We start from the raw sequence: 24360 nt of genomic DNA on the forward strand, positions 1-24360 counted from the left end.
CGTGGTCCGTAGGGACCCCCCATACACCCACCACAGCACAGCACATACACACACGCTTACACCTGCACCATTCACCTTTTCTCATTCATGGTGAGGGTAGGTCTCCCTGGCGTCCTAGGCAGGGCCTGCAGCCCCCTAGAGCCGTGGTCCCCCTTCCCCAACCAGGAGGAGGCAGGATAGTCACCCAGGGCCACGCAGCCCAGATAAGCATAAGAAACCCTTTAATAGTTGGATGTGAGTGTGTGGAACTGGAGTGCATTAGATATTAGTGGTAGGAGTTCCTGTTCAATCCTCTCGGCCCTGGACCTCCCACCCACTCAGTGTCCTGACTGAACACGAGAACAACGTTCAGACAGAGAATGAATCAATGTCAAGTTGTAGCTTTCTCCAGTGGCCATTAAATGTCCAGCTCCTCCCCCTCTGAAAGGGAGACCCGGGTGCTGGCGCGTCGCTTCTCTGCTGTGGTTCCGGCCACACTCACATTCTGATCAGCTCATCCCTGAGTCCATGTGGACGTTTGGGCCAGATGGAACAAAATATGCTGCAGGTGTTTCAGGTGATCAGAACCGGACAGAAATGAAGTTGCAGTGACGCTGACCAACAATCTAATCAACTCACCCTGAAGGTTTGCCTCCATCACCTCTCCAACAAACACAGGTGGAGACACTTTATCTGGGCGTTCTTTTTTGAGCTATTTATTAGTTTAATGAGCTTTTCATTTGTAATCATTCATATGTAACAAATATTACGTGAGACCCCCATTTGTGTTTGAGAAATAAACACAGTAAACATGTGTGGGTCCAAACTGACCGACACAACGGAGCATTTTACTGGGAATAATACTGTATTTAAACCAGTTCATTAACCTTTCATTTTAGATCAGTCATGTATATTAGAAGCTGGTGTGCCATTAAAAGGATGTAGTTGCCACTCTGCTCAAGTCGTTAGTCAGTGCATGTGACTGGAGAGTGTCCTGCGGTCTAATTGCTGCCTTCAAGGCTGCTTCCTTCCAGTAAACACGTCCATATTAAATACTTATTTTAACAGCCCTAAAATATCGAGCGGCCGTGGGCACACGTACAAAAAATGAATGGTTTATAGCCACATTCTCCCCCAAACGTGTCATTTCCATCACAGCCCAGCAGTGCGGCTTGTCTCTGCATAATCAATATGCCACTAATAAATGACTGAGTGGAAAGCACATTCATTAACAACCCCACGTCCCCAGCTCGCTGTGCAGGAGACTCAGTGCATACTAAACTACCTCTAGGACCCAGTGAGTGCTCCTCAGCCTTTGTAGTTTTTTGTGTTGAGACGAGGGAGACTGAGATGTGCTTCTTTCTTATCACGATTCACATCGAGCTTGTGTACCGGCTGAGGAGGATGCTGAATAGGACGATTTGAAGCCAGGATCAGTTCCCTCAACGGCCTGTTTTTTTTTAATTTCATTTTTATTTTCTATCTTTTCTATTTTTTCCTCCTCTCATTATTATCGTTTCTGTTCATTTTTCATGATCACATTCGGGGACACCATGAATGCCGCTGCATTTCGGGTGCATTCCTGCAGCTGCTGCCTCAGACTGTGATATATCAGCGCTCATAGCTTTGTTCTCATGACAGACTTGCACTCATTCAGTCTCATCAAAACAGGAGCCAGCGGTGAATTGATCTCAACTTTCCTGCATCTTCGACGATTCCGGCTTCAGCAGGTACATAGTGCACTTGAGGTGAGCGTGCGTTTCTTATTTTTACCTCAGAGACAAAGAAACGCTCTATTTTATTATTATCCGTTACATGATGGTTTGTTGTAAATCACTGGAAAGGAGCGTCGCGTCTCCGGCACTGGTGTTATAATGTTACCGCCAATATTCTGCATTTATTGACATTTTTGCGTCTAAATATTGACACAAATACCTAAACATTTTGGTAGCAGTAACGTTCAGTGAGTGGAGGCGTGGGACGTGTCACTGAATACTAATTACTGTCAGTTGCTGCTTTTTTTTTTTTTTTTGGTGCGCCTTCTTTTGCGCGCTAAGGGGGAACCTCAAGAAATAAGTAGCGCTGACGACTATGTAGGTCACATAAATAAAATCCAGTGGCACGTCAGGCCGGTTAAACTGAACCTCCGGTCATTTCAGAGCGGCCCTGCTGTGTGTAGGTGTTGAAGCAGCCATGTGGAGCAGAGAGAGCGCGTCTCCACTTCTCATCTGCCTCCTGGCGCTCAGCGCTCTCTGGAAAACCAGGTGAGCCCTTTGAATGGGAGGCGACGCGCGAGCTGCGGGATGTGCGGGATGTGCGGGATCGCTCCTCCTGTCCTCGCGGACGCACCGGAGGTCTCCATTTATCCAGAATTAACAATAGGCCCGTCGGACTGTTATCAGTGGAGCCACATTGCGCATGAGAAGAGAGCGTTTATCGCCTCCTGCATCCTCAGTGTGAGCGTAAAACAACCCATTGGACACGGGGCTAATTATCGGCTAAAAACGCAGACTATGCAGGTGATGCAGCCCACAGCCCGTTAAACAGAAATCCCTCAAAACAGCTATCGAGTTTCATTCATATTGACTGAAAACAGAGCAACACTTGAATAAATACACTGTATACGTTCCATTCTCAGGACATCACATCCCATCAGGTGCAGCAGCGTCTATACAGAGTGACTATTGAGGTCACGCGCGCACGCTGGCATCAGCGGAGTGTTGACATAAGATAAAGTCAGAGGCGACAGAGAAGCTATTTAACTGGGTTGATTAAATTCCTCTCAAGGCTCCATTAGGACCCCACAGATGGACGGCTGAGGGCTATACTGTAGGATGAGTGGACCTTTCTCACCGGAAGATGATGGTTGGCGCGTGCAAATCGTGTAAAAACATTGTCATGTTGTAGAAAGGTTTTTCGGTTTGGACCTAAGATTTGCTTCAGACAATATATGCAATGCCACAAAAATATCTACTCTCAAAAAGGACAGTATTAAAAACACAGGCAGAGAAACAACTTTGTGTAAAATAATCTGCAGCAAATTAAATTGCTAACAACTAAAGCAAGACTCAAACACTATGCTGCTCTTTTAGCTTTAGCCCATTATTGTACAGGCCATTTTAAAGCAGGTGAGCTGTTCTTCTGCCACTTTGTTCACCAGGTAAGATTAGGTTGATCATACTTAACAATTACGAGGTAAAACCGATGCATATCACGTCCTCTAATGCTTAGCAGTGCAGCTAATTTAGACTAACGCTAGTAGCCAACAAACTGCTAGCTACTGCTAGCAGGGTAATGCTAACAACATAAAAATAGTAAATCGAAGCAGATAAGCGGATAAATTTTAGCTTATAGCTGTGTTTGTGTGTGTGATAATGGCTTGTGATTATTATTATTATTCTTAATGTGATGTAACAAAGCCTAAAATAAGTAATGAGGTAAAATAAGTCAATTAGATATTTTAGTATTATATGCAGTATGTTCTTTGCCAGGATGTTGATTGTTGTAATTATGGCAAGTTTTAATGTAGGACTTTATCTGAATTTATTTACTATGAACTCCATTTTTGATTGCATTTGCATATTCATCTGCATTTGGGCTTTGGCTCTCCGATGTTCTGCCTTGAACTGGGTCATCAATGTGGATGAGGAAGTGTGTGTGTGTGTGTGTGTGTGTGTGTGTGTGTGTGTGTGTGTGGACATGCCAGATAATCATAAAGCCTTGCTTCCCATAAATAAGGACGTTCAGGAGAAAATAATAATGTTTCGAAGTGCATTCAAAGCGTAATCCTGTTGCTGTTTGTGTGTCTGTTGACTAGTTTGGTGAATGCTAATTCCGATGCCTTTAAAACCAACATCACCCTGTTCACGCGAATCCTGGACAGACTGCTGGATGGATATGACAACCGTCTACGGCCTGGTCTTGGCGGTAAGAAAAGCCTGCGTCATGTTGAAGTACCGCACTTCATACTGTAATTTAGCAACGTGGATGGTTTGTAGAATCTACCGCTTTTTAAATGGTTGATGGCTCATTTGGACTGAGAACACTTAATTTAACATCAGCCCTTGTATCACTGATTACCTTTGACAGCAATCCCCTCAAGTATAAACTGACAAACACACTGTGCACAAAGGCTTGGGTTATATAAGACTCATCACACTTCCTGGAAAGTAAAAGCAGCCAAAGTGGACACGCAGAAAACCGCAGGGGGCTTTATTTTAGAGGTATTTCAAAAACTGAAGGAATGAAAGTTCGGAACAAAGAATAGGATTGGACTTGATGTTGATGTTTTAGTGAGTTGTTGTTGTGCTCCATGGTTGAAACCGCAGGCACACCACTGACTTGTTAAACTGCTTATTCTTCAGACCTCTAAATGTAACTAAGTTTGAAGAAACAATGCACCAGAAACCTCAATAAAAACAAAATATAAAATGTATGCATTGAAAATATTTAATTAATTTAATGTCAGAAGAATTCATACTGTATATCAGAATATTCAAATTTTCAAATTCTAAATTTAATATATAACACTCAGATAAGGTTGACTTTTTTTAAATTAGATTTACTGGCACAGAGCTTCCATTTCCATTCTCACCTCTTCCATCATTCCCCATGTTTGGCATCTCATTTCCAGATGGCCCCTCACCCCAAAGCTGAGCTCCTCCCTCAGGATTTGGTTCCATTTGAATTTCAAATTCCTGCGGCCATGAGCCCAGTCTAGGAGATGCCATATGGAGCAGACCTCCTCTAGCTTAGGATGTACAACTGGACATACTGTACTGTACCGTGCTTATGTATGAAAAGCACGAGTGTTTACTCTGATGCATAAATTACCTTAAAAGCGTGGATGGTAATATTTCACAGTCTCCATTATTTATTTGCTCCTTGTATTTGACAGCAGTTTTGTCGTCTAGCGTGGGATTTGTGTGATTGCATCAATACAACATTATTGATTTTAATGATAAAATGACATTATTTAATGATTTTTCATCAACAAACCAGAAGAAGGGGATACCTAAATTATATGTACAATCACAATGAGTGGTGTGATTTTGTATGTGTGGCTTTTTGTAGCAGCAAATCGCTTTTAAAGGTACAGAAATTTACATTTTTAACGACCTTCTGTTAAATAAATCATCAATCAACAAAATGCATCATTCGCTGTTTTCTAGAATATATCTGTTGCACAACCCCATAGTAATATCATAGTTACTGATGACACACTATGACAATAAGTATCAGCAGAAAGCATTTTACATTTTAAATCAGATTTGGACCCAGCACAAACTGAACCCCAGCGCTCACTTTGCCTAATAATGAACCCAGACACAATAGCTTACATTTCAGCCTAAAAAGAAGAATGACCATCAGATGGAGGTTTCCACGCTGTGGACACATTAGATCAGCATGACTCACCTGTGGGAAAAACATGTTTACGCTTCACAGGACTTGACTTTGTACCACATTTGTAATGGCTGAAAAAGAGCCTCACCACAGCTGCACCGGTGTGCTCAGTCACACACGCTGCATATTCAGACGCACAGGGGACAGTCTCCATGCTCCAAGGTTGCTAGAAAAGACAGTTTGTTGGGTACAAATTCTCTGAGAAACAACAGGCTTTAAGAAGCTGTGTGAAGGTAGAATCAGCACAAGGGCTGTCACTGCAGAAAATGCTGTATACTGTGATTGAACGCTAACTAATTGATTGGAGGTTTTTACTTAACTGTGAGACAGGTAAATCTCCGCTGATGAGCATTTTACTGTCTTTTACCGTCGCGAACAAGAGATGGGAGTTTTATAGCTTCCACTGATTATCAAATGATAAAGAGGAATCTAGGGCAGAGGTTTTCAAGATTAACCCACGTGTCCCTCGGGGGCTACTAGAAGGTTTCAGGGGAGAGAAAAAGCCAATGTAATCGTTTTAGCGGTGAATGAATTACTGTGTGGGTTTAGGCTGCACATTTTGCTTGAATTTATTTATAGCAAATACAATATAACGACAGCCAATGCATGGCTCAACACACCTATTGCTTTTAGAAGCACAAATGGCCATATATCTGTAATAATGAGCCCATAATGGAACTGCTTTGGACTAGATTATAATTCTTACAGCTTTCATTCTGCATATTTCTTTTTTTTAGCTCCCTGTCGCTTGGTACAAGTGTTGAAGCCGTATGTGTACCTACAGTAGGTCTCTTTAAGGGCTAGGCTAGCTTACGTGGCTTTCACTACAGAGTGACTACAGAAAAGCATTTGCTCCCACATCATCATCATTAGTGTGACTGCGAGGCAGCCCACTTCTGTTCATATTCACACTTCTGCTACTAATTTGTTTTCTGTACAGAAATTTGTCATCTAATCACCAAATTCAATGCTCGGAGCTACACATTATGTTCCAGCAATGTAGCTACACCAGGCACTTGTGTAAGATGAAATCCCAACCTTCCATTGTAGAGGCCGCCGTCACTGGTTTAGATGCTATGGATTTGTGATTAAAAATAAATTGTGTTGCCAGGTAAGGCCCTTTCTCTGTCGTCAACACGGCAATGCCTGCATAAGAAACAGGAGGTAATGACTTGTTAAGCTGATTAATGCAGCTTCAAAATTACATCCAAATAATAAAACATTTAGGTTGATAGACTTATTACCCACCTAAATATGCTTATTATGTAACACTTGACAGTCTTGGCACCAGGATGATTGTTTATTCCATTAAAAACGTGGCTCATAATATAAGGCTACATAATAACTCAAAACTTGTTAACTTGTGTTAAAACACCGGAAGTTGTAATGAATTTCTTTCAATCACTTTTTTGTGTTGGATTTTTAAGCAATAGGGGAGGATGAATATTAATTTAATCACTCTTATTCAAAGAAGTGCCGGTTTGATTGCATTCATGTCACCGTTGGCCTGTTATCACTTCACCTTCCAGAATCGATCTCCTGCGTTTCCCTGGTCCATCCACACACAGCATTGGGTCCTTGTTGACGTTTTACCTTCATCCCAACTGGCAGGAGTTAACATTTGAATAGTTGCTCAGTCCCCTGACACAGACAGGTTGCGTCTGACCAATTAAACATGGTTCAGGAGACCCATCTGTACTTAACGCTTCAGATTCAATGAAAGGCACGCGTTTACGATTGTTCTTTCTAAATAAGCAACTTTGCATTTTACTGTTGTTTTCCTCTGCAGCCTGGCGTCCCCAGGCATTAAAGGCACTCTGGATATTTTCAACTAGCGAGCACATATTTTGCCTGATGGCTCTACGGGATGGCTTGTCTGGGTTTGCTATCGTGAGCTTGCATAATTTGTAGTTTAGCTTGTGACTTTGCTTCGCTCGTGCAATGCAGATGGACTCGAGCTGTCGTCTGGCGGTGGATCTTATTTCCACATTGCGCTGTTTAGTTTATACGTATGGAGTGTTTTTTTTCATCATTCCTTACACTGTAATAACTGGAAAAAGCTTGTATACACATGTACATAGAGATAAATAACCCAATGCTTTTACACATCATTGCATAAGCGTATATACAGTGTAGATATAAGATATGGTATTTTACTTTTTGGAAGCACTGACTACATAACAATTCTGTACAAGAGATCACGACCAAATTGCAGACATTACTCGCTAAATCGATGGCACCAAGCTGCCAAATGCTCTCGATTAGCCAGTGCTGTAAATATTAAAGCTTTCTGTCACAGACCCACATTGCACCCTGTGAGACGGACATGGATGGCAGCTGTCCTTACCACGCTCCACGGCGTTTGACTTTTGGGTAATGTTCTTTTCACGTCGTTCGCTGTGTACTGTAGTACGCTGTGATTGAGGATTGAAACGTGAAAGCCTTTTTAATTGGCCGTGCATGAGAAATCGAGCTTCAGTAATTATTGAAAGAGACAGAGTGTAGAGAAAGCAAATGAACCTGATGCACCAGCGCCGGAGCGGTCACACATTATGCCTTGAATAGGAAGCGTGTGAGGCTTTGCTCTTCGGTGTGAACATTTAGGACATCTAGGACGCTTAAAGTCTTACACGTTGCTGTGGCGCATTACATTTAATGTATCTGTTATCATTATTAAAGAGTCAGTTCTAGTTGAGCTATTTAGGTTAATTTGATCCAAACTAAATGCTACTGTGCACATCAGGTTTTAAAAGGTTATATTTTATATAAATTGCGTTAACGTGGCTTTTCTTTACACAATCAGCTCAGCTCCTGTTGAGTGTAGGATTTTATGCAGATGTCAGAGAAAGTAGAAGAATCGTCTGTGTTGGGATTATTAGGTCTCAGTGCTGTTTTTAACATGGCTGACCATCATATCGTGGTTAAGAGGCTCAGGTGCTGGCAGCGATGGCTCAGATTTATTTTGTACAGAAAGCTTTGTGTTCGTCTACATGTTTCTGTCTGGGGTATGATTCTGTTGCTGTATTTCTGCCCTAGTTAATTTTATTCCAAAGATCAGAGAAAGTTTTTTTCAGAAAAGTCTATGATCCATAATTTGGGCATTGAGAGCGATCAGGCTTTAATTCTAGACACATAATTAGTTTGGTTTGTTTTCTTTAACCCCCCAGGAACATTATCAAACTCAGGAATATCGTGTGCTCAGATGAAATGGTGATGACTAATAATACATTAATTATATCCCATTTTGATTGTAATTTGCTTCTCACTTGTGTCAGCGAAGCCCAATTGAATCACAGAATTGCTTGTGGTTCAAATGTTGACAGTCTCTTTTAAATTAAAAATGGGAGTGAAAGAAATGTAGAAGCGGTTTGTGAGAGGCTACATGTAAACGTTCACATATTCCCCCCTGTTCATTTTCCTTCTTGCAGACTTGCTTCTTTGACATGCGTTTTCCCCTTTGCTGCCCTGATGCTTCTAATTGTTGTTTCTTATCTAGACAGAGTAACTGAGGTGAAGACAAACATCTACGTCACCAGTTTTGGACCAGTCTCTGACACAGACATGGTGAGAACAGACGTCAGACCTTTCTTTTATGGCTTTGATTGTCCAAGCACATCATGTTGTAAAGCGCTTAGAGACTAACTCTACTCTGCGGTGTTTTTCAAGGTAGAAAAGCTTTTTTTGCTTCATATTTAGTTTCATTACGCCTTCCCCTCCTTTTCTAATAGTGTCATCCTTCTTGCCTTCCTTCCACACACTAACAAACGCTGCAGTGCTGAAGTAGGACGAGTATTCCACACAACAGTCATCCAACAATTTTCATCCTATAAATTATTGAAAGTCTTCTTGTTATTCAACTCACTCCTTTGTGTATCCTGGGCTTTCCTGTTTATTATTCTGAAACACTGGCCCACCTTCACATCACATCATCAACGTCTCTTCTGTTGTTGAAGACCCATTTTCCAAGTGATTGATCTATTGGTTTTACAATTATGATGTTGAGTTCAATGCAGTGGCCTCTGAGCGATATGTAAACTAGGAGGCACTGGGTTGAACATAAACCGCCACTTAGGGAACCGAGCGCAGTCGCACTACAATCATCTGATCGCTAATTAATTAAATTGAAATTGCTTTTAATGCCTCTATTTAAATGATCTTGCAACCTAGCAGATGGACAGACGAGCAGGAAGGCACATTCTCACTTAATGGCTAAAGACATCAGTGAGTCAGTTACAGCTTATAACCAATAATTGGTAGAAACTGTGATGTTATACAGTAGGTGTAAAATCAATGCTCAGATACTGTATCTAGGGCAATACATTAAAATGTATTGAGGTTTTTAAATTAACATACGAGACAGATTTTATCCTCGAAATGAGCCACATGCATAGACTTGGTATGTATAATAAATTATATACTGTAGATTTAACTTCAAGAGCAATTGCCAAGCATAACATGAGCCTGACAGTGGTCTATACTGTATATGAAACCAAAGCCATAAAGCTATATATTTTCAGCTGCCCTTATGTATTTGCATGTACTGTAGAGTGGTGTTTGTGGCAACGTGTCCTTAAAGATCATCTCAAGGACAAATAATTTGAGTCATTCTGTACATTTGTTTTTCTTGCCCTTATTTCAAAAACACAGCACAAGGGAGGATTTCTTCAAATGATTTGACTTTTTAACAAACACATAGAAAAGTGTGATTGTACCAGCATGTTTATTTATTGTACTTCAAATGAAATCACTTACAGTATTTCAGATCAGTAAGGTTGACAGTAAGCATGTTTACAGTTTGTCTGACCATTGAACAGGTTGTGTTTCCTGACTTCTCACAATTGTTGCTATAATATTGATGCGCTCCCACATCCTATGACTCAGTGGGTACAGCACAATGTTATGACAGCCAACAATAAAGCTGGCCAGAACTATGAAAGCAAGACCTAGATCCTAGATTTGTACCAAAACTTTGCTGCAAGAGCTGCTCTACCCCAGAAGAATTTAATTAGCCTTGGTTTCAGTAGACAGTTTCAGTGTCCCCAGATCTAAATGTCAGAGTCTTTTCAACTGTGACATGGGAAAAAAAAACTGTGGAGGAATTTATCTCCCTCCTTCTCATGCTCACTTGGTGCGTGTGAAAGCCAACACACACACACACACACACACACACGCACACGCACGCACGCGCGCGCACACACACACACACACACACACACACACACACACACACACACACACACACACACACACACACACACACTCATTTCACAGTGCAGTGCAGTGCTTTCTGCCCTAAATCCTTCCTTGCGCGTGGTTTCTTTTGACAACAGAGGATTGTAGGTCAAGGAGGTTGTCTTGGCCTCCAAGCCAGTTTAGGAAAACACTGCTACAGAGAGATGCGATGTCTGCAGATACTGTGGACTTCACCTTGATGGAGCTTTGACAAATAGAGGAAGCTGAAAGCAGGTTTAGAGTAGTGGGTGAAGTGAGTCGTGAAGAACCGCTGTAGGCTTCTATAAAGCACAGGCAGTGGGAAGTGCTGTTTTATTTAACATTTTTGGAGAAGGACTCATTTCATTTGTGGGAAAGCTGCAACATAAAATAGATTTATAGGTAATAGAATCAAAAGCCGTTTAACTCTATGCTTTGATTTATCTGTCTCCCCTGCCCACAGGAATACACCATAGATGTTTTTTTCCGGCAAAGCTGGAAGGACGAGAGGTTGAAATTCCACGGGCCAATGAACATTCTGCCTCTAAACAACCTGATGGCGAGCAAAATCTGGACTCCTGACACCTTCTTCCACAATGGGAAGAAGTCTGTGGCGCATAACATGACCATGCCCAATAAACTGCTGAGGATCAAAGACGATGGGACGCTGTTGTACACCATGAGGTAACTCCAATCACAGAAGCAGTGGATTATACACTGAATGCTATTTCCTGTTAAGGGTCAGACACACAAACCCACATGTTTACCCAGAGATTAAATAAGATACAGAATAACATCTTAAAAGTTGAATTTAATTGGTACCCTTGAAAAAACAAACAGGCTGGTCATTTACCCTGTTTGGTTGTGCTAGGCTCATTTTAAAGCATTCATCAATTTAAAGCACATACATGTGCTTTTACACTCCTCAGATGACAATAAGCCAGATCATTCCAAAACATAGACTTACCTTTCAAAACCATGCCATAGCCCTACAGAAACATGTATCATTTTTAGTGGTTGAATTCAGAATAAATGGTAGATAAATATGTCTAACGCGTGGAGTCACACCCGCTTACATATGATTTCTGCTGCTCTCTAGCGCCTCGTTTACTTTGCTCCGCTGGTTATAGTAACGACAAACTGTTTCTGTTTCAAGGCATTGCAGATGGGAAATGTCTTGAATAGTGCATGTGGCTTGTGAGTTTTGTTTTTCTGACACTGTGCCTAATCTGTGCCGTTTACCTTTTTAAGCATTCGCAAAGTCTCCTTCATTTTCTGTGAATTGGATGCAGGTTAACTGTGCATGCAGAGTGCCCCATGCATCTGGAGGATTTCCCCATGGACTTTCATTCCTGTCCACTAAAATTTGGCAGCTGTGAGTAACTCTGATGGTGATAGAGCCTGAGGCAACTTTAAGTAAAATGCTCCCCCTCCCCCCACTCCTCACTGGTCCTTTGGCGACAGAGAACTGAGTGAAGCTGGGATGCATGTATTTCGCCAGTGGGACTTTAAATTAACACAATTTGCATCCGTGGTTAAACAGATACAGTAAGTGACATATAAAAGTGTGAGTGAAAACGTCACTGAGAAATCTGTGGAAAAAATAAACTGAACTCATCCAATTATTGCATTTTTTGAATTTAATGTGTTTTAATCACACTTTTATTGCCATTAAAACCTTTTGCTTTAAGCTGCTTTTAATATATTGTTTCAAACTTGTGTGAAATGCATTTACTCAGACTAATTAATTAATGTATGGCATTTTTTACTTACAGTAAGTGCATTAAGCACTACAGTTTAATGGGACTGACAGAATATTGTCAGAATCTATTAGAATTAAATATATCGACTGATGTTTTTGTAACATTCGTAGTTTCTCGCATATTATTGGCTCATAAGTTAAGCTCATAAATTACTGACTATTCTGCTGAGTTTTCTTTGCCGTGTTAGTTACTGTATACCTCAAACAATGTTTTCATTTGGGGAATTGAAATAATTTCTCAGAAAATCATCAGTACAGTAGTTGTGGCCGCCCCAGATTTGTTCCCCCAGGTTTATCTCTTTCTCTCGCTCTTTTTTTTAGATGCCTACACAATCTCAGAAGTCACCTATGCCTGGACTCGAAACGCCAGTGACTCTGTGGTGGTGGAAGGTGAGAGCTCCCGTCTGAACCAATACGACCTCCTTGGGCAAACGGTCGGACAGGAAACTATCAAGTCGAGTACAGGTGAGGCTTTGCAGAACGCCGGAGGGCATTAAATCCATCTCACGACTTCTCCATGTCCTCCTTAATAAATGTTATTCCTTTACGGAAGCTGATTCGAAATAAGGTGGAAACAGGGGGCTCTCAAATGCTGCAAATTATGAAGCCACGCTGCTGAAATGCGTTTTAGTGGACACAGACCCACGTGGTGTGCATCAGGTAGAATGTTATTACTGCTTCTGAAACACCCTGTAGGGATGAAACCTGTGTAAACACGGCGTTAATTTGAAAACTGTGACAGCATCAATGCCTGCTTAATTTTGTGGATTTGGGAGCTTCTCTATTCTTTACACAGTGTGTGTGAAAGTCTAACTGTGGGGATTTTGTGCTTGTTTGGGTAGTTGCTGAACTTGAACCTCCTACATGTTGCAGGAGGCGGCCGTGCCTCGCTGTGAAGCACTTGCTGAGTTTTGCGTTTCATGTTGCTCACTTTATTTGGATGCAACAACGCAGAGAAGCGTTCGACTGTATGACAAAGATTCAACAAAACAGGGATCTGGCTTTACTGCATCCTTCCGCCCCTGTATGCCTTGTCTTGTACCGTGTTACTCTACACTTAGCATTGCCTGGAGAAGTGAAAGCAACATGACAGGTGAGCTGCTGGTGGCAGTGCTGCTTCTGCTGCTGCTGCTGCTGCTGGGGCAGCCTTTCCACTTCATTAACCAGAGAGGGGAATTCATTTGAATGCAGTGTGGTTTGGATGGATTTTACATAGACATCATTAACTAGAGATGGGAGATGCTGAGGCACAACCTAAGATTAGGGGGCATGTTGGTCCGTCGTCTCTGTCAGGGACGCTAACAGAGGCGCTATACGGCTCGGGTGTTCTTCACTTGATTTATGTTGACGCTTAGAGACACAAGGGTTTCTCACAGCACAGCAATGCGTGACATGAAAGGAAAATCTATGTCCTCGTCTCACATTGTGCACTTGTTGTGGCGCTTTCTGTTAAATAGACCTGCAGGAAACATTAGCTAGTAGATGTAACAGTGACGAGCTCATTATTAAACAGCTGCTCAAGTGTAGCGTTATAAAGCACAAGAGCTTTGACGAACACTTTTGCCCATAACATTTCGCTACAGCTAAGTATGTGTGATAAATAGTGAAAAGGGTTGGAATGTTTTGCTTTCAAAGTTCCTGTGATTTATTGTTTTCAGAATTTACTTTTAAATTTAAATTCTAAAGCTGTCACGTGTGAAAAAAACGTGCTGCAGTAAGAAAACTGGCAGCTATAGCAATATTAAGTACAATGAGTCACAGATACTGTAGCAAAGTATTTCTATGTGCTGAAGGCTGGGCCTGAACAGAAATAGTAAAATCCTCTATATATCCTCCGATAATGTGGACTAAAAATCAAGCTAACACATTTCATGCAAACAGACTAGGACAGATGCCAAGAAACTGGGCCATATTTCCACTGTGCGTACATGGGTTTGTGAATATAAGTGAAGCATTCCTGTACACTGCTAATCAGAAGGAAGATGAGGTGAAAGCTGTGAAACTGCCCGGGCCTCGTCCTGCACCGATGGTCGATTCTCCAGCTGGGGATGCATCGGAACACATTAGTGTCTGCGCTGAAAGGTCGGGGGGTGGGCCCCGTCCCTGACCATGTCGGCAAGTGGCTGGGGTGATCTGACCATGGCCAACCATCTTGGTGTTTGTTGTACTTACATTAGCGGTGCCCGCGTGTGATCTGATTGTTGAAAACGAGGTCAATGAGATGAGGGTCATCGAGCCCCTGGAGCGACACCAAGGCCACGCTGCAGTGATGTGATCTTGTTGTGTTGCTCATTTATGTACAGGGCACTTTATGAAGTGACTGGACAATTGCGGATCAAATTTGCGGGTGATAGAAAGGGGTTGTTTTAGAGAGCTCCTCGCTGCCTAATAAATGGAATTCATTCTCAGCCTCGTGTTCGTTTCAGTTTCATGGGTCACGTAATCTTTTAAGATAGCGAAGAAAACCGGGAACAGAGTTTTCTCAGGCAATATGATTTTCCCCTGGGTACGGCCCCCTGCTGTGGCAGCACAGAGCAGGAGAATTAAATACGTGGCACAGTGATGAACAGCATGTGGGGATCATTGTAAATAATCTCCAGTGGTTTTTAACTTTGAAGTAAATGCCCTCCAGCACGCGTACAAACAGAGCAGAACTGAAGCAGGTGGAGGGCTGGGTGGAGCGGCGCAGTAGTAACAGCAGCCAGAGCACGTCAGCATGTAGCGCGAATGTGGTGGTCTTTAAATAGACCTTCAGATCAGTGCAGTCAGATGTGATGACTGTGGATGTGGATGATTAACTGTTACAGCAGAAGGGGACGACGTTGTGCAGCGGCACTTTGCGGCTGATGAATAATAATAATGATATCAACGCGAGCGTATGGAGCACAAAGAACCGCGGACCTCAATTGAGACGCACAATATAACAGTGCACGTTACTATGCTAACAATATACTGTTCGACAGTATACTAGTTTAAGTAAAACTTAAACAGCACATCACAAAGCAGAGGTCGCAGGTTCTGACGACCTAACGCTCACCGGCTGACGGCCACCAACGTGTCACTGAGGGTTGTTTTTCACCAGATAAATACAGGATAAACAGACACGTCTGACGTTAGTGGGTAAAAAGGCGTAGCAGGCCGCTGCCAAGGCCTTGATGAGTGGTTAAAAGCTATTAATCTAAAAGTGGTTTCTGAAGCCTGATGGGATCTGATGCTAAAGACGAAGTCACATAACGCTACAGCTATAATAGGGTTAAACATGTCCACCGCATGGTTTGACAGCCTCGCGCTACGTCCCCGTTTGTTGTTTAGGTTAAAAAGTTGCGGTGGATGACAGATGCGTTGTCATGCACGATTCCCCGTGTTGCCGAGCGACAGCACGGATCTAATTTTAGCATACTACTTGGCAGAGGAGAATGTGATTGTAGGAGCTTTGTGATATACCATTTTGCAGCACAGTCGCATCAGTTGTGATGCAGGATTTGTGATCAAGTGCCGGCCGACCAGTGGTGTTTTTCATCTTTAAGTTGCTTTGACTAAATGCTCCATATATAACGGCCTTTCAAGCACAGCTACATGTACAAGTTTTAATTATTTATTCTTTATTAAGGGCAGTTTTAGCCATTTTTTTTTATCAGTGATGTGTGGAAGCTGAATTTTTAAAAATGTTTTCCTCCGCTAAGAAAATAAATACGCTGGTGAATAATTTACAGCATACAAGCACAGATATGGACCTCTGAGAAGAGTAGCTGCAGCAGGTTCTGGAGAGGAAATTTGAATTACAAGCGTCGCTGTTGGCAAAAAAAGGTAGAGAATGAATTACATCCGCCCAACGTTGAAGAGGTTTGTTCCTGGTGGAGGATATCAGCCTTGTAGTTATCGCTTCCTGACTTTCCAGTAGCTGTAAAATCAAGGGAGCAGTGGGTGGTTTGCAGACATCACTGTGGCGTTACATGGCTGCTTTATGCACCTGAGCATGTAGAGCGAGTCCTTTTCTCATAAACTGTGCTGGTTTTTCGTGCTGAAGTATTTTAGGCCAGTGAAGTGAGTCAAAACTAGATCCGGTTATTAATCCAAATTACATCTCAGCATTAACAGGGTTATTTTCTTTGTTGTTTACATATAACAAGTCGATTATTCATTCATGCTATTGAAGCAGTCATTTCAAATTGTTAGAGATCAGATGAATATAACACTGTTTTACATAACATACTTCATAACTACAAGCCTGATACAAGTGTCCCACCACTACTCCCTATAGATATCAATTACCCGTGTGGAGCTTTTCCCCAGTGGCTGCAGCTCTCTATCAAGGGATTCGCTGCTTCATCCTCACTGAGCATGAAAGTCCTTGCGTGCACTAAACGCACCTATGTAGGTTAAGTGGTGGACGAGGCCTCGGTAGCAGGCAGCACGCCTGCCAGTAAATGTTTGTCTTGTTTTAACTAGTCACCCTGCATTATGTGATTGGCTGACTTTAAATGAAACATTCATTACTGTGTGTCAGTGTTTGGTGTAGCGTATTTTCAAACTAGGTCACTTGGCGCCGATGAATATGCTCTGAGGCTTCGCCGTGGCAGACATCTTGCATAAGGCTGTGAACATGTCAACACACACACACAAACACAATCCCACTGTTCAACTATACCTATGCTTGTCACTGTCATTTTGGACTCGCTGTGTCAAAGAGCTTGTTTGTTTGCTGTTAAAAGATTTTTGTGTTACTATACTGTGAACAGAAGTGAATGTGTCGCACTTGATACGCAGAGATTATCATGTGTTATATGGTGGCCTAGCAGTATCCCTGTCTTATAACAATAACGTGCATATGTACTTGAAAACGTGCAAGAAATACAGTAGATTTTGATATATACTGTATATATATACTGTAAATGTTAACATGGCTTAATTTGACTAGCCACAGTAAGTTTTAGCTGTAATTTCTTCAATTTATTTAGCTTTTTTTGCTACTTTCACTGCATGAATATGTTGACTAGAATCAGTTCTTGTATTGAGTATAAAATAATAATTTACTTTTAACTTTTTTAACCATTTAAATGCCAGTTTCATTGCATAAGTGACACTAGGGAAAAATGCAACTATAAAAATGTTCTATATTCTTAGTGCTAAGGTGATTTTTGAGTTCATACAGGGCAGTCATACCACATATGCAACAAATGAACACATTAAATTTCATGCATTGCTATTTTTTGATGGAAGGCAAAACAAACACTCCCTTTGTTGTGTTTGTGGCCAAAAATGGCTGCAAAAGGTTTATGCTGTATTTTTTTAGATTATAATTTTTTTTTGCTACTTTCACTGCATACTGTAAAAATGTTAACTAGAATCAGGACTTGTGTTGAGTATAAAATAATAATTTAATTTTTATTACTTAAGTTCTTAGCAAACAGTCTAGTAGATCCCAAGAAATATTAATGTTCATTTGAGTCATGTTTCTGGGCACATGACAAATGTAAATCCAATATTCAGTCATGTGTAGCTCTCCCACCAACTCCTGAGGGAAATATCTGGCTCTTTTTAAACTAAAAGCTCTAGAATATACAGCAACAAGCCCCTGCCCTTATCTCTTTGTCTTACAGTGGGGTTATTCCCCTTTAAACGCTGTCTTACTACAGTAAGGTAACTTTGAAGAACTGAAACCATGTACTGAAGGGTTAGGGGTTAAAATGTCTACAAACTGGAGAAACCAGGCTATAATTCCCCGTTGATTTGTGAGTAAAAGCAACCTGTTCCACATACAAGTACAGTAGATGGTATGATAAAAAATAAATATTGATTATTATTATTATTGATGGCTGTGTGACCTAAATGTGATTGCTTATACTTTCAAAATAGTCCTTTGGACCGTTTTGGACAATTTCGCATTTCATATAATTTTGTGTTCTCAATGTACAGTTGCACCTGAAGTGATTCATCTCCCAATGGAAATGAAGTGTTTTGCCTAAAATCCTGCAGAGACCAAATCAACCAAACAGCTCAAACCAAAGAGATTTTTCCTTTAAATTCACCAAAATAGCATTTTTTATGACTCCTGCATCCTCCAAGTTATTCAACACCATGAACAGTCTCTCATAAAGTACAATGTGGCATATTTCAGGTATTGTTAAGGAATTACCACATTTCACAACTAAGCTTGGTTCTTATACTGTATGCTCAGTTATATATTATGAAGAATCTACAGTTTTGTCCATTTTTAGCCCATGTCAGCTGTCAATCAAGCAAGAGGTGGGGTCCACCCTGTACAGGTCTCCAGTCCCTCACAGACAATCAGTCACTATTGCGCTCCCACATTTAGAATCTCCAATTAACCAAACAGTATGTCCTTGCATCGTGGGAGGAAACCAGAGTACCTGGAGAAAACCCACACAGAGAAGTGAGAGGCAACGAAACCCCAGAGTGTCACCTCCCTGCTGTGAGACAGCGTTAGCCTACACCACTGTGCCGCCCCACTGAAAGAACACCCATGCATAAAGTGAAGGATGGTGAAGTATTCGTACCTGTCGTAGGAGAAAAATGTTATGACATTTATGATTTAGTTAAATCCTGCATCGTATTTGTTATTGGAGCCTCAATCATGGCAAAGATTCCAGGCTAAGCATAAATTGGCTGCATAACATAACAAGCCAGAGAGGAGAAATGGTCCAAGATTTCTAGCTAATGCTACCAGAAGTCATTTGTTTGCAGTAGGTCATAAAAGTAAAGAATTAAGGAGGCTGGTTATGAATGATTATTCATAGAGTTGCATTTTTTGTTCAGGTGTCTGGTGGAGAAGACTTTCTTTTTGTTTCCTAAGGGGATATGAACACGAAGATTTATAAATGATGACCTTTAAATGAGAATGGTTGGATAATGTTTTTTTTTTAGAAATGAACCCGATTATCACAAGCACGGTGTATCAGAGCAACCTGAGCTGAGGGAACTGTAAAACCTAAATGAAGCTAAGTGCGTTTTTTCCTGATGAAGTAAAAACATCAAAGTGCAGTTGCGTCATATAAATGATATAAACATGCAGTGGATCATTTGAGAGCATAAGAACAAACATGCAGCTAAGGAACGTCTGCTGGCTGCTCTGTCTTTTGTTGCACGGCGTCTGTCTGTCAGACGGTGGCAGCGACACCGCGTATCCTGAACGAGCGAGGCGTTGCTGTCGCTTTGGTAGGAGACCGACGTGTTTCCTGTCTGTTGGAAGTATGATTTCTATCCTCATGCTGTAATTACTGCCTCACCCCTAAGACTTCTCTGGAGCAAATTCAATCGGTTCATGCAAGTGTCCCAGAACCCGCATAGAAGTTACATTAGCGTACACACTGGGTCCGCTGGGTGTGTGTGTGTGCGTGCGTGCGTGCGTGCGTGCGTGCGTGTGTGAGTGTGTGTGTGTGTGTGTCAGAGAGAATTAGGGGCCTCATGTAACTGCTGGAAATGCACACAACACAACTACAGTTGTATGAAAAAGAGGGCATAGATTTTTTCAGAATAACCGGTAGTTCTCCCCCACTTTCCACTTTCCCACTGCTGAAAAGGCTTCTCCTCGCACCAAGTGGCAGCGCCGTATCAAGGTCTTCGTTTCAGTATCGCAGCAAATGAGCTATGTTTGTCTGTTCTGTTGCCATGGGTAACATCTTTTTCTTCTCATGTCTAATCTTGGCTTCTCTTTGAGATATCTTCCATTTGAAAGCCTGCCTGCTACTGCAGCACTGGCACTGTTTGCCTTGTCAGCTATTAGGCTTTGCTCAGTGGCTAGAAAAATCAGGCTGTCTGCTTTTCTGTGTATGTACGTGTGGATTATCATATCAAAAATGTACTGCCCGGCTGAAGTGGGCTCTTTAATCTGCGTCTTAGACGGCATCTCGAAGCCGTCGAGATCCTCAAATAAGAATGTTAGGCTTCAGCCATGCATGCATGCATTCTGTTACTGTTATAGTTTTAATGTAATCATGAATGTTGAATCCTGCGCATGATGAAAAATGAGAAACAATGAAAAAAAACACTTGTTAATGTTCATATGAAGATGTTGGGAGCAAATTTCTCCTTTAGAATTACAATGTGATTGGCTAATAAAATTATTAGCTCCAGTCCGACAAGCTCATACATTAGAAAGCTGTATATTTATTCCTGACCTATAATAATGTTGCAGGAATAACTGAATACATATTAATAATGAATTATTTTAGGCCTTTCCTCCTGCCACCATCATGTTCCTCAGCTCTGCTTAAAGCTAGAGGCTCAGGGCTACATGAAATGTTACTAATTGATGACTAAACTGTTGGCTGTTATGGGCAGTGCCAGTCACCCTCTAGAGGACTCCCTGAGTGCACTGAGCAGCACCTTCAGTGACAGGCTGCTCCATCAAATGCCTGTGTACGAGCACTAACGCAGGACCTTTGTCCGTGCTTCCATCCGGCTCCCGCATCACTGCTGTTACAGTTTGCACATTCATCATCATCATCAATTTTATTACTAGTAGCAGCGGTATTAGTAGTACAGTAGTAGCGTAGTAGTTGTGGTACAGGTGTATCGTATCTTTCTCTAACACTTTATTTTTGCTCTGGGCGATCTATAAAGCACTATCTCACCTCGCCATCATAATGTAAGGCCTGCTTGCTGGTGGTGGTGTTGCATTATGGGTAGTGGGCCCCGGCTTTTGACACAGAAGAACAAAACAAAAAACAATTACTGCAGCTTCTAATCTGAATAATTGAAAAGAACTTCAGTTAATTAAGCACTTCTGGCTCCGTATGGCCTATTATCAGAAGGTGGTGTGTTACACCTACAAGGCAGAATTTACACCATACATGGGTGAATTTATTGAATTACATCAGGTAATTAAAGCAACTCTCAAATGTCAGTCAAAGCAGCTGCAGTGGTGGAGCTTCGCACTGATCCTGCCTCTTGTTCCCACAGGTGAATACACAGTGATGACGGCTCATTTCCATCTGAAGAGGAAGATTGGATACTTTGTCATCCAGACGTACCTCCCGTGCATCATGACAGTCATCCTCTCCCAAGTGTCGTTTTGGCTGAACAGAGAATCGGTTCCAGCTAGAACTGTGTTTGGTGAGTTGGACTTTATCACTGAGCGTGTGATTGTGAGCGCTCTCCTTTCTGAAATTCCAAAATGGCGGGTGATGAACATTACAGGAAAAGTGACGTGTCTAGAAGCTTCAGTGCTTCTACAGGCCAGTTGGGCTTTTCTGTACAGTAAGTCAAGTGGAACTAACAGAACAGTTGAAGCATTACTGGAGGTCTGTAGTTAAGCTGACTAATACTAACCTCACACTATAAAAACACAAGATTCTGAAAGACATAACAGTCAAGCAGACCATTAAAAGACATTATTTTATGAAAAAGCACCTCATAGCTTTTGGCTCATATATACAGACACACCCACCTACTTTTTACACAGTAAACCCTACATTTATGGATGCAGCTTCCTTGTTTCTTGTTACATGTCCAAAAATAGATGATGAACTTTTATGAATTAATACTGTACATTTGGGCCAGTAATATAAATAATATAAACATATATAAACAACAAACATATATATAATGATATATATGTGCTTCATTGGAGAAAACATGAAGAGACTTTGTGTCACGATCTGGGTTTTGTGTCTAGTTGTTTCCGGTTTTATTTTGGTAATCTCCCGGTCTCTGTTTTTGGTTTGAGCTTTACTTCCGGTTTTTGTTCTTCTCACAGCTGTTCCCTGTTAGTACCGGTCCGCATTATCCACACCTGCACTTCATCGGCTATTAGTTCACTTTGTATTTAACCACCACCTTTGTCCTCGGTTCCCCGCCAGATCGTTGTTTGTGTTTCTTCAGTGTCCCAGTTTCATCAGCGTATTCGAGTTCCATGAGTGTATGTATGTTTCATCGCCTGACCCTGGACTGCTACTGACCGTGAGTTTGTCTCATCCCTGCCTGTACTTTTGCTGAGCCTCTTTGTGTACGAACCCTGCCTGGACATTGGACTCGAGATTGCCTGCTCCCCTTGTTACTGCTTTAAACCCTCCCGTGTATGACCTGGACCGTCTGACCGTGCTTTGGGAAATAAACTTCCTTTTGATCATAACCCTGCCTCCGTGCTGCGCATGTGGGTCCTTTCATTGCCGCCCCCTGACAGAACGATCTGGCCAAACTTGGACCCAGCCAGCACTTAGCCTCCGGTCAGGTCAGTGACTGTTTTTCCTTGTTTTTTTTTTACGGCGAGTATAACTCTCCCGCGGAAGTATGGAGTTTACCTGCGCCGAGCTACCCAGCGACCTACATGTTTATTTCGAGATCCTCGCGGAGGATTACCGACGGGCTAGTAACCCGAAGGACCAGCGCTGCGCCGTGGAGGTGGCGATATTGACGCTGGAGGACGATGACACCGCGTTAGATCACCCCAGTGTTCGTCGCCTCTATGAGCGACTGTGCGCGAAGTCGGACGAGCTAAGCGACGCGCTCTGCACCACGCCAGCGCCGGTCGCACCGCCGATGGTTTCGGTTTCCTCCTCCCCGCCCCGTCGGATCGTCGTGCCTGCACCAACCTGCCCAGCTCCATGGTTGTTTCCCTGGGAGGATTTCCTGCTCCCACGCGGTCCTCAGTCTCCAGTCCAGCCGCGCGCTGCTCAGTCTCCAGTTCAGCCGCGCGCTGCTCAGTCTCCAGTTCAGCCGCGCGCTGCTCAGTCTCCAGTTCAGCCGCGCGCTGCTCAGGCTCCAGTCCAGCCGCGCGCCGCTCAGGCTCCAGTTCAGCCGTGTTTTGCCCAGTCTCCAGCTCAGTCGTGTTTAGCCCAGTCTCCAGCCCAGTCGTGTTTAGCCCAGTCTCCAGCCCAGTCGTGTTTAGCCCAGTCTCCAGCCCAGTCGTGTTTAGCCCAGTCTCCAGCTCAGTCGTGTTTAGCCCAGTCCCCAGTTCAGCCGCGTGCTGCCCAATCCCCAGTTCAGCCGCGTGCTGCCCAGTCTCCAGTCCAGCCGAGCCCCGTTCAGTCTTCAGCCCAGTCGAGCCCAGTACAGTCGAGCCCAGCCCAGGTCTCAGTACAGTCGAGCCCAGCCCAGGTCTCAGTCCAGCCGAGCCCAGCCCAGGTCTCAGTCCAGTCGAGCCCAGCCCAGGTCTCAGTCCAGTCGAGCCCAGTTCAGTCGAGTCCTGTTCCGGCCCCAGTTCAGTCGAGTCCTGTTCCGGCCCCAGTTCAGTCGAGTCCTGTTCCGGCCCCAGTTCAGTCGAGTCACGTTCCTGTCCAGGTTCCAGTTCAGTCGAGTCACGTTCCTGTCCAGGTTCCAGTTCAGTCGAGTCACGTTCCTGTCCAGGTTCCAGTTCAGTCCAGTCACGTTCCTGTCCCGGTTCCAGTTCAGTCCAGTCACGTTCCTGTCCAGGTTCAGTTCAGTCACGCGCAGGTCGTGTCCCAACCAGAGGGCACCACCTGTCGCACAGGTGCTATGCACACCCGATCAGGCCCGACGTCTGTTCCGTCGAGCTCGGCAGCGGCAAGTAGCCATGCCAGCTCCAGAGGAGACGCCGTCCCAGTTCTTGTCGGCCATGTTGCGGCCGTTCCTGTCGGCCATGTTGCGGCCGTTCCTGTCGGCCATGTTGCGGCCGTTCTAGTCCCTGTTCCTGTCGGCCAAGTAGAGGTCGTTCCTGTCGGCCAAGTAGATGCCGTTCCTGTCGGCCAAGTAGATGCCGTTCCTGTCGGCCAAGTAGATGCCGTTCCTGTCGGCCAAGTAGATGCCGTTCCAGTCCCTGTCGGCCAAGTAGATGCCGTTCCAGTCCCTGTCGGCCAAGTAGATGCCGTTCCAGTCCCTGTCGGCCAAGTAGATGCCGTTCCAGTCCCTGTCGGCCAAGTAGATGCCGTTCCAGTCCCTGTCGGCCAAGTAGATGCCGTTCCAGTCCCTGTCGGCCATGTTGCGGCCTCTGTCGGCCATGTTGCGGCCGTTCCAGTCTCTGTCGGCCATGTTGCGGCCGTTCCAGTTCCTGTCACCCTCGGAGCCGCAGCGCCCGCCGGCCTCCA

General features: G+C 43.3%; 1 protein-coding gene across 4 annotated transcripts in view; it reads left to right on the forward strand.

Moving 5' to 3' along the window:
* The first annotated feature begins 1274 nt into the window (after nt 1-1274).
* LOC114864290 (gamma-aminobutyric acid receptor subunit alpha-2) overlaps nt 1275-24360 on the forward strand; it is a 28182-nt gene continuing 5096 nt past the window's right edge. The window contains exons 1-8 of one of the 4 annotated variants that reach the window (XM_029165041.3): nt 1275-1709; nt 2139-2243; nt 3797-3906; nt 8879-8946; nt 11057-11277; nt 11886-11968; nt 12677-12820; nt 21278-21430. In XM_029165041.3, the coding sequence (XP_029020874.1) occupies nt 2173-2243; nt 3797-3906; nt 8879-8946; nt 11057-11277; nt 11886-11968; nt 12677-12820; nt 21278-21430 (850 nt within the window). In that variant the 5' untranslated portion in view covers nt 1275-1709; nt 2139-2172. Of the gene's footprint in view, nt 1728-2138; nt 2244-2854; nt 3140-3796; nt 3907-8878; nt 8947-11056; nt 11278-11885; nt 11969-12676; nt 12821-21277; nt 21431-24360 lie in introns of those variants that run through there. The other 3 variants (XM_029165040.3, XM_029165042.3, XM_029165043.3) reach the window with 3 other exon arrangements.

The sequence above is a fragment of the Betta splendens genome, chromosome 10, assembly GCF_900634795.4.
Source record: "Betta splendens chromosome 10, fBetSpl5.4, whole genome shotgun sequence".
Taxonomy (NCBI): domain Eukaryota; kingdom Metazoa; phylum Chordata; class Actinopteri; order Anabantiformes; family Osphronemidae; genus Betta; species Betta splendens.